Raw genomic sequence first — 16,819 nt, 5'->3', positions numbered from 1 at the left:
ACTACTTGGCCTCTAATTAAGTGTCATTGCCATTAGTCAACAGTTTCTGCGTAAGTGCTTGATTGCTTGTCAAATGCTCATGTAATGACAGGCGTTGCAACTCACACCGCACTTTAATTCAGGCACAGCAAAATGATTGTGCCGCTCTGAGCTTGTTGACTTTTCATAATTGATTCACTAGATGCAAATATTTACTGCTGCTCGAGAACAAAAAATGGCGAAAAACTTGCTGCAAAATGCAAGTGCCGTTATGGAGTTCATAAAAACCGAATAAAATGTTTTTGCTACATATTTTATTACTTTATCCTTGGATAAATACAATTAAATATTTGAAGACCCATTCAATTTGAGACTGCAACATTTTACTTTAAACAGAAAACAGAAAACCGAGCAGTGCAGACTGTTTCAAGCATTTTAAATATTGGAAGCCAAACATAAGATAGGTAAGCCATAAAATATTGCATGTGCGGAATTGTCAACCGAATTGTCATTCGAATTGAGTCCTTGCCATCCTGGTGATGCAGCCAAATTCCGCTAAGCCTAAATGAAACTCACTAAGGCGCTATCGACCAGAAATTTGAATTGCAGAGCACACAAAACTAGTTGGAAAGTGCTGTTTATGCGAAGCCAGCGAAGAAACCACGCGTGCAAACGAAATGCAATCAAATGTTTATTGCTGATTTATGAGGTCCTTTCGGGACGATAGCTGCGCCTGCAGGGAACGGCTGCTGCTCCTTCGACTGGCACTTGGTGTGCGTTTAATGGCATCCCTGTAGTACTAAGTACATATGTATATTGAAAAGGGATCTGGCAGTCAGACGCTGGCAGTTGGCTACTTAGTTATTGTCGCATTGTTGACTTTTGGCTCCAGCTCACGTAGTTGGAGCAGCCGAACCGGGCACTCAATCTCCTTCAACTTCCAGCACGTGATTCATGCCGGCACTCGGAGAATGTTATATTCCTGCCTGAATCAGAAGTGGATACTGGCTTGTGGCGCTTTTTACGCTTTAGTGCTGCATGACGAACACCCAAAAAGGACAGTGTCTGCTGAGATACCAGATGCCAAGCAATTATATAAACGCTATTCGTAGAGTAAACGTAATTGTATACTCGGAGCATTCGCAAAAAATGGCTGAGTAATGAAAAATGCCTAGCGAATAGTGCAAGTGATGGGTAGCTGATAGTCGAACTACCAAAACTATGCTACCAAAGCTATAGTTTGGTATGGAAACATCAGTCTATCCTACGCTAATTCTACTCAGTAATCAAGCAGCCCAGAATTATGTATCATATTACAAGGCGATATATATATAGACTAAAGTATTTATATTAATTGTGATGATTGCCGGGAGTTCCTTCGTGGAAGGAAACACTGTTTTGTGTGACTGAGCAAATTTCGTCTGCAACTGCTGCACTTTGAGCCTCTCGTTGGTCAGCGCTACTCGACTAATTTAGTGGCACGTGCAGACACTTAGGAATCGGTAAAGCCAACCCAAAGTCCTGCCGACCATTACAACAGTTACCATGTGGCTTCTGGAAATTGTAATTACGAAATAGGAGAAACTTTTGTTGGCCAAACTAGCACATACACGTATATATGTGCTGCGAGCATAAAGCAGAATCTAAACTAAAAACAAAAAACAAAAAGGACTGCCCTTTTGAGCCATGACCTTTTAACTTCGCACGCACAGAGTGCCACCGTTAGTGATCACACAATGAAAACTCACCTGGGGAATTCGGAATAACCGCAATAAATTGGCAACTTGTATGGATGTGACCGAGGAGGCGGCACCCACCACCCCCGAGATGACCTTGCGCACTTGCGTCTTGTTGCAATGATACTCCGCGTCATCTATGTTGCTGATGGACCCTGAAAATGCAAACATCGAGGAATAGTTGAGCGGTTTTGTTTATATTGTGCTGGTATAAGTGATTTTCACCTGAAATTCTCATTATTTAAAAGCATTTACATATATTGTAGATAGTTTTCCACCTGAAACCCGGCCCAATTCAATGTGCTTTTATTTTTCGACCACCTGCATCGGTCCAATTTAATTTCATTTATTCTGTTGGCGAAGAGTTAGCAATAATGTACACAAAACTGATTAAATGCTCATGTGTGCAGAATGACATACCGCTCTTACAACTTTTATTCCACAGAGTAGCATGTTTTTAGATATTTATACGTAAACCAGACTGAAACGTTCCCAAAAGTCTTTTTTTGAGGATAAACAAGATAGAATGCTGTAGTCGATGCTCCCCGACTATCAGATACCCGTTACTCAGCTGGTGGAAGTGCTAACGAGAAATTTCAAAATTTTCTGGAAGATCGCTAGAAATTGGAAAAAAATAATAAAATGAAAAATAACTTAAAAGTTTTCAAAAGTGTGGGCGTGACAGTTTTGCGCGGCTCGTGGGCGTTGGAGTAGGCGTGCCAAAAAATTTTTTGGCCAGTCTATAGAAACTTACATGATATATTCAAAAATGAATAAATATAAAAACATTTTTTTTTCAATTGTCAGCGTGACAGATTTGGGCGGTTTGTTGGCGTAGATGTGGGCGTGGCAACATTTGGAAATAAACTTGCGCTGCGTCTATGTCTTTGGACATACGGACAGTCGGACATGGCCAGATCGACTCCGGCTATTGATCCTGATCAAGAATATATATACTTTATATGGTTGGAAACGTTTCCTTCTGCCAATTATATACTTTTCAACGAATCTAGTATACACTTTCAATCTACGAGTAACGGGTATAAAAATTAAGAAAAAAATAATTTCTAAATTTAAATAAATTTTTAGAGAATTGCAGCAGAAACATTTAGGAGGTATGCCACTTCAAAATCCGATTAAGATAAGTTGAGTTAGAACTTCAGCCTTGGAACATTTCTTATGAGTAGCTTTCTTTTCTATCTAAGTAGCGGGTATCTGGTAGTCGGGAAGCTCGTGTATAGTGTTCTCCCTTTTTATAGTTATACTCGTATACAAATATTTTTCATAGAAACATGGTTTCTACTCCAACCTTTTGTGCAAAATGCCGCAATAACCGACCTGAGCAGCTGTAGGAAGTCTCCTCTACGAACTTTAAAGGCCACGCGTTTGCGCCTTAACGCTAGACTTAGCCAACTTCCCAAGTGAATAGCCCACTACTATCAAGTGCCCCAGCAGCTGCGCTTAAGTGCGAATTAATTACCACTCCGCCACGGATAGTGGCTTCATTGTGGCCATACAATCGATGCCCAACTAGATTATTATTAACCAAATACGCACGATTTGGGAGCGGGTGGCGGAATGTGTGGGCGGGCACAGTGGGGCAGCGCCATAGTTTACGGCCTGCCTAATCCTGTCAATATAATTCAGTGACTTGGAAAATTATATTTTTCATACGTCACACGCAACAAAGACAGAGAGGGAATGCACGGAGGGAAGGAGATAGGGAGGAGCACAGCACGTCGCTCAAATAAATCCTTGCCGCGCACATAATGAAATTATGGAGATTAGAAAGTGTTCTGGGACGATGACAAGGATGCTGGCTCTGTGCCCAATTGATTATGGATCGTTGGCTGACTGGTGACTATGTGTGTGTGTGGGCACTGAGTGTGTGCGCCTCTTTGTTGGCCCGATAAAAGTAATAAGCGGCATTTTGTGTGTCCTTGATCTTCCCTCGCGTCCTTGCGACGAGGCAATCTCATGCCCTGCCGTTTTGTCTTAAGGGAATTATGCATATTAGTTGGCGAGGGAGCTCGCATCCTTCGCCAGGAAATCCCATAATTTATTTATTAATTTAGTTTATTAATGAAATTTATATCTGGGGATGTTGAGTCATGCAGCCACTTTCTCTGAGCCCAGCGTTTGGATTACATAAGCGCCAGAGATACCGCTCCCTAATTCAGTTTATCATTTGCCTGAATAAATTTGCAAACAGTTTGCACTCGTGGTTTTCACAACACAACAAACGCTGCAATGCAACTGCAACTGAAACAACTTTTACTCACAATGGAATCCACAAGTTTCAAAAGCAGAGGCAAGCATAATTTGCATATAAATGCGAAAATAAGCCGCGGCTGTTTCACGTGGCGTATGAGCAATGTGAACTTCGAGATGCACCGCAACATTCCACACTAAACAAAAAATTCTGCGACTTTGCGGCTTATCTCGAATAATTTGTAGGTAAATAACGTACATTTTAAAAATTAAAAATATTTAACAATAAATTTAAATTTCCTAAGTAAATATGTTAAAATAATGTTGAGTAGATCATCAATAATTTTCAACTTGATCCAGATATACAGATTCAATTTCAGTTTATCCCGAGGAATTTTATGAGACCAATATATTTCCAATGAACTGTGCTTTAAATTTGACTACAAATCAAATTACAATTTATATTGGATGCATAGAGAAATGTTGATTTGCTACAAGGGTATACTAGATTCTGTGAACATTATGAAACAGGGAGAAGGCAGCGTTCTTGCCACTTCCTGCACGACCACCTTTAGTTACAGCTTACCTTTTATGAAATCTACGGCCATTTCAAGGCCATAGGAGTCCTTATCGCAGTCGTCGAGGATGTGGGCGCCCAGAGTGATGTTCGGCAGGAGCTGCTCCCGGTTAATCCTGTCGATCGTGAAGAGCATGGCCTCCAGGGCCTGGATGCCACCCTGCGGCATGATGGGCCCGCAGGTGATGCTGTCCTCCCGCGAGTGGACCATCATCAGGCCGCCCAGAATCACGTCGCCCTCCACGATGGCCTCCCGCTTGACGGGCCAGTGCCTCTGCGACTGGCTGGCGTACAGGCGATCGTTCTGGAAGCTCACCGAATCCGGCAGGGATCTCAGGTACTTGCCACTCCCATCCGCCGAGCCGAGCGGCAGTATCAGGTTCAGGTTCAGGTGGTTCAGGGGCAGCTGGCGACCTCGATGGCGGCCGGAGCGCGGCGATGCCAGATCCACATTGGCGTACCGCTGGTAGTCGTCCAGCTCAAAGTGGTCGTAGGCAAGTTCTCCATTAGCCGGAGAGGGGCGCCTGCCATCTGGCGATGGCTCATCGTTGGCGTAATCCGGCGACTGCAGGTGGTTCACCCACTGACGCCAGTGCTTGCCCATCTGCTGCTGCCGCTGCTCCAGCTCGAGAATCTCGTAATGGCTCTGTCGGTGCTTCCGGGCGTGACTTTTCCCGCGATGCTGACGATGATGGAGGTGCTCGCAGCCCGGATGATTATGATTGCCACTTGCAACGTGAGCCCGTGAGCGACTGCGACTGCGACTGGGATGATGACTGGATGCGAGCCCGTCGTCCGCCTGGTCGATGTCGCCGACCACCTGGCTTTCGGTCTGCAGGATGTGACAGGTGGACAGGACGACCAGGAGCAGCAGCACACATATTTGCGCGGACCATTTGCTCCCGCAGACTGGTTTCATATTGACCTTGGCTTCGTATTTAGCGAGATATATTGTGAGTTTTCGCGGAGCGCGTTTTATTTGTATATGCGCCGATTTGGGTTGGATCTGCTTTGGATTAGGTCACGGTTTAATTGCTTTTGGCGATATGTGCGTCGCATTGTGGCCTTTGTGCTCGCTGGTTTCTCACAATTAATGGGTTTTTTTACGCTTTTGCATTTTGGCGCGGCTGCCTTTGCAGCTGCAGGGATTTTGAATTTATCAGATGCACCAATAAATATTTTTCACTGGCTAAATCGTTTTAAATGGTTCAGGTTTGCAATGTTTTTGTTTGTCAACTTTATTGATGTTATCTTTCTTAAATAAATTGCAGGCTTAAATGTCACAGCAAATAAAAAATGGCACCAATAACTAATTGCCACACTCATTTGGCTTATTTTTAAACGATCTTTACCCACATTTTATTGCTTTTGTTTTGCTTATGCTCATTTATGTTCATTGCAGATTGTGGCCATCCCCAAATATTAACAGAAATGCCTCCATTTCAGCCAGGCCCCCAATGTATTTCAGGCCCCAAGCTTACAACTGTCAACCTACCACGAGTATGGGGCTGCAGTGGGCGTGGCCCATGGGCATTTGCCCATAAAAATGATTGCCCTGAGGTAAATTAAATTTGCATAAAATTGTGCGCGCCGCCGCAAGACAAGGAAAATGCAAGGAATCCTTTGCCACGGGTAGTGGAAAAGGAGCGAAAAGATGGTCTTGCCGGAGGGTTGCCCACGGTAATTAATCAAATTGTTGGCATCGTAATGAGCTTGTCGGAGGTCCCCGCCCGCCCTGCTGGCCACCCGTCTTGGCCGCCCATCTTTCATCTCCGTCACTCGCCCCACTAATCAACAAACGCGTTAACGCCACTTTAGGCCAGGCCTGCAGTGGAGTTTACAAAATTACTTATCATCAGTGTAATCAGCGGCATTATCAAGGTAACCCGGAATGACACCGGGGTGGGTCAGTGGGTGGGTCAGTGGGTGGGTCTATATACGGTTGGATGGGTGGTTGGGTGGCTGAGTGGTTGGGGCCCCAAGTTTGTCAATTGTCGGGGCGCCGCGAACCGCGCCGCCTGCAGCATCTGCGCCTCCGGGTTTCAGGACGCATCGAATAATGAGATTGCGTTAAACAAATGGTGCTTTCCCTTTTTATTGTGCGTAATAGACACTGGAGGCTGCTCACACGCTCGTAATTTATTTTGATTACATCTGTCGCTTCTCGTCAGAGTCTCCTCTCATCCGATAATCGCTTTTCCTGCGATTCCGGACCCTTCGACTTGTCGGGTACATGTTTTCCCAGCTACTGCTATCAGCGATTAATGTGATGGCACAAAGTCGTAATTAGGAGCATCTCAACTTCGCCTTTAATAAGTCCTTAGAAGGACTAAGCCGCTAAGGTTAATAACACAGCGGTTTTCAGCAATGGCATGCTTACCAATTTTGATTCTATTAACGGATGAGCTTGGTAAACCCATTTTCAGAGATAAAAGCCAACCTTCTGGGAACTCGGAAATAGTTGAGGTAACTTTCTGATTTCCACTCTTATCGCTTGCAGTGCACGTCCCAAACTTTATGTAAATCATTTTTAAAGGATTTTTCGGCTTATTCGCTCCACTTCGATACCATTCTTGCCCATTTCTCGATGTTTTCGCATAACGAGCTCAGCCTCCAGCTGTCAGTGACACTTGTCTCAACGTGTTTTGTTGGACAATGTTCCTGGCGAGGCATTGCGAGGAGCGATCCCAGCCCAGTACCCTGGAACCCGTGGAAAGCCCTGGACTGCCCGTCCTAACCCATTTCAGTTCGGGCCAACTCAGCTGAACACCCACTCTGCTTTGTCATTGTCTTATTTTGCATTTTGTATGGGGACTTTGATTTGATTGAGCATTTTGTTCGTGCGCCGTGTCCCTTTTCGCTGATTTGAATTTCGTTAAATTTCGCTCCTCCGTCGCCGAAGCGTTTCACGTAATCCCGGCCAGACTTTAAGGCATCAGACGATATCATTTTGTTGGCTTTGCATTCGTTCAATCGGTCCGTTGTGTAAATTGATTTCGTCGATGCGAGTTACAGTTTCATAAAGTGGAGGACTCTGATGGGTTTCCATGTAAATCTGACCCTTGGAGCGGAGTGTACATTGCTCCGGCATAAATTAAGTCGTGCGCTGAATACTTCGGTGCTTCTTTTGCTTTGACATTTAATTTTCAAGCGCTACTCAGTGTTAAATACCCTTTGTGTCCTTCAATGTGCAATGTGCATGTTCAAGAGCAGAGCTCCTTAATAACCAAAGGAAATACTTCGCTTGTGTAAATCGCAAAATAACGAGCGCACTCATTAGGGAATTGTTTCTGTTAGTTTGTGTGTACTTGTTCAGAAACCACTTATTGGTTGCTCTGAAGAAGTGGATTGCCTGGCCGTACAATTATGCTCTTGGCGCGGTGATTTATGGCCTGCGCATTCTAATTTCACATCTCATTTGCTGTCGTTTTCGAGCAGCCGCCGAAGTGCGGCATTTGCATAAATTCGTGGGCCAAACAATAAAGAAAATTCCACATCAAGTTACATTCAATCACCTGTCACACACCTGAGCCGCTCCGGCTGCAGCTAATGTCCTGGCCCAGGAGCAGGCGTCGCCTTCAATTTGGCGCCGGGAACACAGAATTAATAGTAACACATGGGGGCACCCAAAATATGAATAATTCGTCGGGCGAGACATGCAAATGCCTCACAGCGCCTCGTCCTTTGCGAGTTACAAATGTGAGTCTGTGATAAATTTGGTTGACATGCCAGGAACACAGAAAGTTGGCAGGATCAGGTAGCTGGTAATCAGGACATTTCAAATTCCGTGTACAGATACGTCTCGCCTACGCCGCTGCGAATTTGTGACAGTTGCTTGAACACATTTTTTAATTTTATTATCGCGCCAACGTATAAATGTATTACGGGCAATAAGACTCGGAGTTGTGGGAGGCCCAAAGTCGTGAAATTGGCCATGTCTGCGGTGAGTGATCAATCAGGTGATTTCCGGTGGCCCATTAATATATGGCGCGGTTCCAAAGAGTATGAACTAAGATAGCGAGGCTACAGAACTCGGAGCTAAGGGCTAATAATAAATTTAGGAGCATCTTCCATCGCCAATCTAGCAATTCCTCGCAGTGTCAAGCTTCCCTTTAATTTCAGTCTGTTTGGCTGCGTGCTTAGTTGGGATTATAGAGGTCCCCGGGGAAAAGCGCGTCAAACACATGAAATCAATTACATTTCTCTATTGTAGGCACAGCTGGCCCTGCCCTTCACCCCGGTCCAGATGGAGCTTGTCTAGGGTTCCTGTGGCCCTGGGCCTCGGCAGGCTGCACGGCTTCCCTTTTCCGTTGAATCCGGCGAAATCTCAGGTATTTGGGAGCTAATAAAGTTTGCCTTAAAGTATTTGGCATAAAACTTTGCTGCGTGGGCCAAGCATATTTGTTTGGATATTAGTGGGTCCTCGGCATGCATGACGTGCCCTCCATTTAGTCTATTCATATTTGCTTAGTTCGGTAGTCTGGCCGCCAAATGGAGGTCCTTGCACGTGGCGCTCTGCGCATTGGTAAGCAATTTCCATGCCCATTTGCCGGGCTCGTATCAATAATTTCCTAGGGTTTATTGTTATTCGCCAGTATTTTTATGTATTTGCCGGGACGAACCTACCGCGCCCGGGGCGTAGATGGCCCCATTCCTTGGCCCGAATCGGGGTTGGTACAGAAATAGTTGGATGGCCGTAATGGAGATGGCTTCTCGAGGACCTGGCCTATTTGCAACCGACGGCATATTAAATTCCATGTTAATGCTGAGCACCCAACTTGTGTTTTAATAAAGCTATGGCCGGTGAGCCGACAAATTAATTGAATTAATCGACATTAACCATAACATAACAATTTAATGCTCTTATGTGTGGAAAGGCTTTTGTAATCAATAAATGCCTTTAAAAAACACAAAGGATCCGAGCACTATTGAAACAATGACAAACGCCACTTAACAACAAATAGAAGGACGATGAAGAGCAATCAAATGCCTTTGGGCAGCAAAAATCAAATAGTGGCACCAAAGAGCCGGAAATCAAACGGAGCCATTAAGTGAAATGTGGCGGAAGTCTCATATAAAAATGCAATTATCCTGCCACACACACTCTCGCAATCGTTTAGGGAACGGATGACAGGAAATCAACAGGCAACGCCATGTAGCAATTTAGCAGCAAATTGTTTTCTTCCACATGGCAGTGGCAGGAAAACCTCAAACCTTAAGCTTAATCAAATGGCATGCCGACCAGCAAGACAGCCAAATCAAACGGGAACTTGCTGCAGATGAAAAGCTTGCCACCAGTCACCTTATTGTCTTGGGCATGATATTTCCTGGGTCCACCACACCAAGAACAATGGAAATTCGAGAATGCTCTCTATTCAGCAGTAATTAAATTCAGCTCGACAAACACTCGCATTAGACTAGCGGTCGTAAAGTGAAAATTTTCATAATTAATTTTGGAGCCATCTACTCGAATTCCCTTCCTCCTCCCTCCTGCCTCAAAACCCCTGGCATGTTCTAGCCCACTTTGTCCGCTCACCTGGCACTTTGGCCGGAAAACAACGCCCATGGTCCTGCTTACGGATGCGGATTCGGATAGCGCCAGTGAATGGTGTGCCACAATGCAAAGCATACTTAGTGGGCTTAGGCCTATAAAATTCGATTTGAATACTGGCCCGCTTCGGTCATTTGGCTAATTGAATTCCGCTGCGCGTTTGCGACAAAAGGCCAATGGGCTTTCCCTGCTGATCCGCGGAACATAAAGTATGTTCATAATGCTTGGAATTTGTGCAAAAACTATTGGAATGGTATTCTTTATTTAGGCTCTCTAAATGGCTACACTAAATTATCCATTCGTGCACATGGAGAAAATGATTTAAGGAGTTGCCCACCTTTTGAGATACTTAAGCAACTTTGTGCTGAACCTGGGGCAAATTACCACATAGTTAAATATTGAATTTAATACCCTTTTACACTGTAAACTTACAATTACATTATGCCACCTGCCACCTGCCACCCGCCACCTGCAACACCTGTAAATCACGGAAAATCACAGATTCGAGTGGCAGAGCAGTCTGCTGTGCGTGTGCAGCTACTCGATCTGGTTTGCACAATTCCATGTCATAAGCATGATAGCCCTCGGAAATACCCCGCTTATCGGAGAGGTTCACACTTTCCCTTAATTTCCCCCGGATCGGGGGCGGCGGGAAGTGCGGTGCACAGGACATCGTTTTCGCAAATGGCTGTGCACGGCGCTGTAAATAATCCACACCATGTTTGCTTGCCACTTGGCAGGACCGAGATCCTTATGGCAGCTCCAGTCAGGGCAAATAAGTTTGTGTGTGCTGGCTCCTGGCTGCTGGCTGCTGGCTAACAGTCAATATCAGCAAACTGGCACGAGTGGCAGCCAGCGGAAAGCAGCAGCCAGCTGGCGGGGCAATCTGACACTATATTGGTTCGGAAATCGAATGCTGACATAGGGCACAATACGCTGAAATGCACTCAGCCGAGCTCAAATTTATTTGCCTATCCAACGTGTGTATTTATGAAGCCCCGTGCTGCCGGGCGAGTCAGTACTTTATGACATTTATTCAGAAACTATTAGAGCTCTTTCTGCTCAAGAGTTTTGAGCGACCAAACCCGTGAAAGTAGCTCAGTTAATTGTGTTTTTGAGGAGGTACATTAGGGCAGGTACATTAATTCAAAAGTTAGCCAGCTTATCGCACTCTTTGTTTGCCTGAATATTTAATTCACCTTGCTTAATTTCCCCATGTTCCATAAACAATGTAACTTTACGGGCCTTCCGCTTTTCAGCTGCTAGTGACAGCTTATGGCGTTTTTATGCACCGAAACGGCCAAAATGTACAATAGAAGTTGGCCGAGCTTGCAGGTTGGTGAAAGCCAAATTACGCGCTGTTTTAATTTATGCTGCAGGCCGAGTTCCGCCGAGTTCCGTTTAGGGAAACCTCAATTTGGCCCGCGGATAATCATTTACAGGAGCTGCGAAGCTAAGCATGCACTCCGATTACTCCCAGCTGCCCATAAATCACAAAACAAATTGCGAATTTAGGGGCTCTCGACATGCAACAGGATGCAGGGGAGCGCCGAGCGCCCTGTGCGAAAAGCTGCAGAAATGCAAATTGAAAATTGCACATGGTGTTAACAATGTTTTATGGAGTTCACTGACCACGGGAGACCAGCGCCCACTGAGCCCGCCACTGGGCGTGGCTTTGGGCCAAGCTGCAATTAAAGTAAGCCGGGATAATACATTGCATACTCGTACATACTATATTAGCTGTTATGGCTGTTTTGGCCACAGGACTCTCGATTTGTTGTGAGCTCATGAAGCACCCGAGTGACCAGGAAAATGCCGTCAAATTGGGTGGATAGGTGCCAACACAAAAAATATATTATTATGCCAGTAAACGAAACGAGGCGAATTGGTGGTACAAAAGTAATTTGAACACACGTTGGAGTCGTATTCTTTATGGCATGCATATAATTTGACTTTTTAACGCCGCCGCGCTTCCTTCGACTCAAGGCAACTCGTAAATAATTAGGTCTCAAGTCGGAGTTTTCGGATTTCGAGGCGTCTGACAAGACACTTGAGTTGCCAATGCATTTTTTATGATGGTGCGTGTAAAATAAAATTAACTTTACGGCCGTTACGGCTTACGTGGCGTATGTGTAGCTTTTCATGTTCCGGCTGTAAAGTGTGAATTTAAGTTGAGTGTCGGCGGAATCGCTTAAAAATGTGTTTAAGTTCCGCATTTCGGATTGGGCCATAAAAGCTAAGGCAGTATAACAGCAATTGGACAGATTCACTCAATACAAAATGTGCACTAAGCCCTTTTTGAAAATGGGCACTTGTAAAATTATCAAATGAGATTTTTTTCCGACTATTGACTGGCATTTAAGTACCTCATAATTGTAAGCGAACAGAGGACAACTTGAGCTGAGCAGAAAATGTATACAACTTGGTCGTTTGCCGTGTTTATCTTGGCCAGCAAAAAGCTCCGCGGCCAAAAACTTAATAATCCCCCATGCGCCCTGTTGGCTGTCCAATACTGAAAAACACTTTGTGTTTTGTGGGGGTGTCGCACAATTAAGTAAAATACGCCAGGTGTTGCTGCCACTCACTTTTTATTCGAAGTTTAAATGAAACATTTTGATTCCCGTTGAAATGCAAAAAGGCCAAGTGGAAAAACATTTTTATATTTAATGTTAATATACAGTCTTTGCGATACGATTACTTGTAAATGCGTTAGCACGTGTCTTCTTTTTCCATAATGATATATTGTTGTATTTGGAGTCCGTGTATGAAATGCTGAATGCTTTTCAATTATCACGAAACAATATTTAAGAACGCGCTGAAGTTAAGCGGCTTTAAATTTTTAACGCCCGCCTGCGGCATTAAATCGATCCTCTGTTTCTGCTTTTCTGAGGGGGCTTCAATTATTCAGCATGCACATAGGGTAAAAGTGCAATGTTGATGTTTTCTTTATTCCCCGGCTTTTTAATTAAAACTCAGTTGCGCATTTGTGGGCTGTCATTACGAGTTACGTGCAAATGTGTGCGGATATGCAAAGGGGCGCGATTCATACGTGCCTTGCCACATTTATGCTCCACATTACCGGAAAATAAAAACTAAAACGCCGGAGACGAGGTAAGTCATCCAAGCGTGTTAAGTGCCGAGGAAACACACACGTGAAGCCATCGCATTCGAAGTAATGCAGAAAACCATAGACAGAATTAATATAAAATACCGAAAATTGAAACTTCAAAGTGGCAGCTCGTGCGTGCCTCGTCCTGCGTCCATTATTTTTATGAGTTATGAGCAAAAATTGGCATAATACTCGTATTTGCCTGGAAAGGATACGTCGCGCAGAGGCAAACAAAAAGCGAACGCATGAACAGCAATCCATCAAACATTTGGTAAGTTTGGGATAGCGTATCGATTCGAAAAGAGGGCTCTTCGTTTTTAATAGAAAGTTATTGAAAAGTGGAAAGACATCAAAAATGCTGGTAGAGAGAACATGATTTAAGAGTTTAATTCAGTCTTGAAAACAATTTTCCCTGGCTGTGTGTCTTTCACTAATAACGTGGAATCATAGTCTTTCGACTGAGCAGCTTAGCTGCAGCGCCATTAAGATTGATGTCGATAAAAGATAAATTTGTATGCGCCACTGCGAGCGGCGCTTACAGCGAGTTCATTCTAACACCAAATTCAGCCACTAAAGCAGCCATAAAACAGGCTTCATAAAGCGCTCAAAACCGCATGAGAGCCTCCTAGACGTGCCACGCCCCTGCCCGCCATTGCCGCCCAGAAAGGCTCTCCTGTTATCAGCAGTCAATAAATAAAATCTCATTAAGTTGGAGGCGGCGCAGGAAAGTGCGAAAGTGCAGGGGAATGGAGCCCTCCGCTGGCGGTGGAGTAAAATTATAAAATTTCCATTTTATTGACATTTGAAATTGACTGATATCGGCGAGCAGAACCGAAAGGGAACGGGCATGCACGACTGCCGCTGCGGTTGAGTTTAAGTGTCTAAGGCGAACCCAAAGCAAATTTGCGGCAGGCGAAATAAAAGCCAGGAAGCAAAGAAAATACGGGCTGCAGGGGTAAGGGGAAACAACTCGTGGGCCAGAGTCAATCAGGATCGGTGGAAAAAATGGTTCAATAAAGTCAACACCCCTGGGGGCGGCAGTGGGCGCAGGGGCGTGGCATGCCCCTCAGCCAGCCGGAGTTCAAACAAAAAGCGCCGGCAATATTTGTTGGCATCCAAATTACATTAACGCCGCGCCCAAGGAGGCGACGGCGAAGGCGACGGCAAGGACGACACATCCTGCAGCCCAAATGAGTGAGTCCCAAGTGTCGATGGCTGATAACAGCCGGAAGCCAAGTACAGAAGCCTCAACGGCCACAGAGGCGAAAGCTCAAAAGACAAAGACTTTGGGGAAAACAATTTGCAGCGCAAAAAATGTGTGTATATGGAAAATAAGAAACAAGGGCTAGTGTATTCAAATCGGCTAAAAGGCAATTTTTTCGCAGCGTAGGTGTGTTGTAGGCGTGGCAGCCTGATGGCTGTCACCCACATTTGGACGTTTCGCGGGACGAAGGGGAAACTTTTGGCAATCAATAATTCAAATTGGGCGGCCGCAAGGCCAGACAAAAACAATGGAAAAGGAAATTCTCAAAAACAATCGTGGTAATTTGCATTGGCCACCGAAGTGAAAAAACTTGTATTTGCGCTTGAAATTCAGAGAATATGCGGCTGATGAATACAATTAAATAAAGCAAGAAATGCAAAACAAAAATAATAGAAGTCAAACTGAAGTTGCGGAAGGAGAAGCTCAGAGCAAATGTTTTTATAGATTCATTATGGACCTACAAAGGCCTTTTTTCCAGGAAAAACACAATACAAATGATTGCCTATAATATGCCCTTGCAGAGGGCATATACATTTCAGCCAGGAGTTGGCAACACAGATATAGTATGATCGGTATCAACTTGTTCCTTTGACGGACCGTCGGTTTCTAAGCAAAACAGGACTCTTGTTTTAAAAGCCAACAGCGTGAAACTGTTGGTCAAAATATTTGCTGTTTTATAGACATTTTTATATGGAAATATCAGATAAACTTTTAGCGGACAACAAAAGTTAGTTTAAGTTCATTATTTCAAAGCGAAATTCCATCAAAGGAAAAACCAAACTTGTCTAATACCATTTGTTTAAAGCAAGAATGTTGAACAAAAATTAAAGTTAAGCCCAGTTTCTCGGCCATTTTGCAGCTTGTTTTTTAAGTGTCGTAAATCATGAAGTAGTTTGTAGTTTGTACAGTTTCTGCCTTTTTGGCCATGGCCTGTGGCAGATTATGATTTATTGCTTTGGGAGATTGCAGCTTCAACTTGCAGGTTGCAGTTAATTCCTTCGGAATTTTTTGGCGAACGAATTCCCTTTGAGCTCTGTGTTTTTGATGGACGTATTCCGACCAACACATTTCAGCCCAAAGAGGCTGTATCCCTTTAAATATTTAACGAACTACGTATTGGCACACGACAATTTAAGCACAGAGCTCCCCACTCAGTTTCAATCTACAGCAGACAATGGCTATGTGCTACTATACGTACCGCCAGGAGTTCGCATATAGAAGTATATGTATCCAGGAGCACGTGTCTGTTGCCCAGGTCCGAAACAGCAAACAAACAAGCTGACTGAATACTGGGGGGAGTTTCGATCGGGACGTGGCCCCATATGAAATGGGGATGGGGATGGGGATGGGCGCTCCGACATCATAATATAAAAATCAACATCAAAGCAAAGCAAAGGCAAGCTCAACTTGTCGCCCATAAAACAAATTGGCATTTTTATTATTATGACAAACAGGCAGGATGTCACACAGTCAACCCATCCAAGAGCTCGTGGAGATTAAGGAAAACCCGGAAAAGCGGCGACGGGCCACAATGAGCCACGCTTATCTTTTGAAAGCAGCTAAAGCGCTTTTGATTATGTGGAAGTTGTTGGCCAGGGCAAGGGTGAGTTCTAATAGAAACGCCGACAATGTTACGCATACGCCCCATCGCCGGCCTTGTTTTTCCGCCGTTTTTAATGAGTTAACTGCGCGGCCAAGGCTCACATGAGGATTTGCGGTTTTCCCGGCGTTCCAAGCTAGAATGCCAGCCATCTTGGTGCACCGAAACGCCATTTTGATGGTGTCGAAAAATGCCATTTTGATTTTCGACTTTTATGAGATGGAGAACTCCGTGGCATTGTTGCTGACCAGAGACCTTGGAGAGCGTTGAATTTAGTACATCGTAAAAGGGTTTTGTAGCTCAGGCAGAAAGTTTCTATCAAGTTTCCATCCGAAGTTTTTGATGTGCAATTAGTTTGCTGGGCGATGAAATGATTCGAACTCTGGCCAGGACCCGGCATTAAAACGGCTTAACGACAGTAAAGTCACAGCATTAAAACTGTCCCGATAAATCTGTACAACAAACCTGCTCGGGGATATTTGGCTTTAAGGATGATACATTGAGCGTTTTAATTCAAACATTTTCCCTGTTTTTTGCGTGGCACACATTAACTGATGTCGAAATTAAATAAATACACGCTTTATACTAGATATTTAAATAAAATAACAAATGCAGTTAGGACTTGAAAAAACAAAGCATTTGACAGTTTTTCCAAAGGGACAAGTTTTTGTATTCATATGCTAACAAGTTAATAAGTATATAAAACGAAATTAGCACAAGTCCGCCATCATTTAATTGTAACTCCATACATTCTGTGATTCTGACATTAATTATTGGCACAAAAAATTGCGC

At 44.2% G+C, this 16,819-nt stretch overlaps 1 protein-coding gene across 2 annotated transcripts in view; it reads right to left on the bottom strand.

The window, feature by feature from the left end:
* Window positions 1-16,819, bottom strand: part of LOC6542877 (metabotropic glutamate receptor 8) — a 42,944-nt gene that overhangs the window by 11,674 nt on the left and 14,451 nt on the right. The window contains exons 2-4 of one of the 2 annotated variants that reach the window (XM_026979198.1): window positions 8,941-8,945; window positions 4,513-5,509; window positions 1,728-1,870 (exon numbers count right to left, since the gene is read on the bottom strand). In XM_026979198.1, the coding sequence (XP_026834999.1) occupies window positions 1,728-1,870; window positions 4,513-5,509; window positions 8,941-8,945 (1,145 nt within the window). The remainder of the gene's footprint in view (window positions 1-1,727; window positions 1,871-4,512; window positions 5,510-8,940; window positions 8,946-16,819) is intronic. The other variant, XM_015159099.2, reaches the window with a different exon arrangement.

This window comes from Drosophila erecta, unplaced genomic scaffold, assembly GCF_003286155.1.
Source record: "Drosophila erecta strain 14021-0224.00,06,07 unplaced genomic scaffold, DereRS2 tig00000055-arrow-pilon, whole genome shotgun sequence".
Taxonomy (NCBI): domain Eukaryota; kingdom Metazoa; phylum Arthropoda; class Insecta; order Diptera; family Drosophilidae; genus Drosophila; species Drosophila erecta.
Note: the sequence above shows the minus strand (reverse complement) of the source record. Positions and strands in the feature narration are given on the sequence as shown.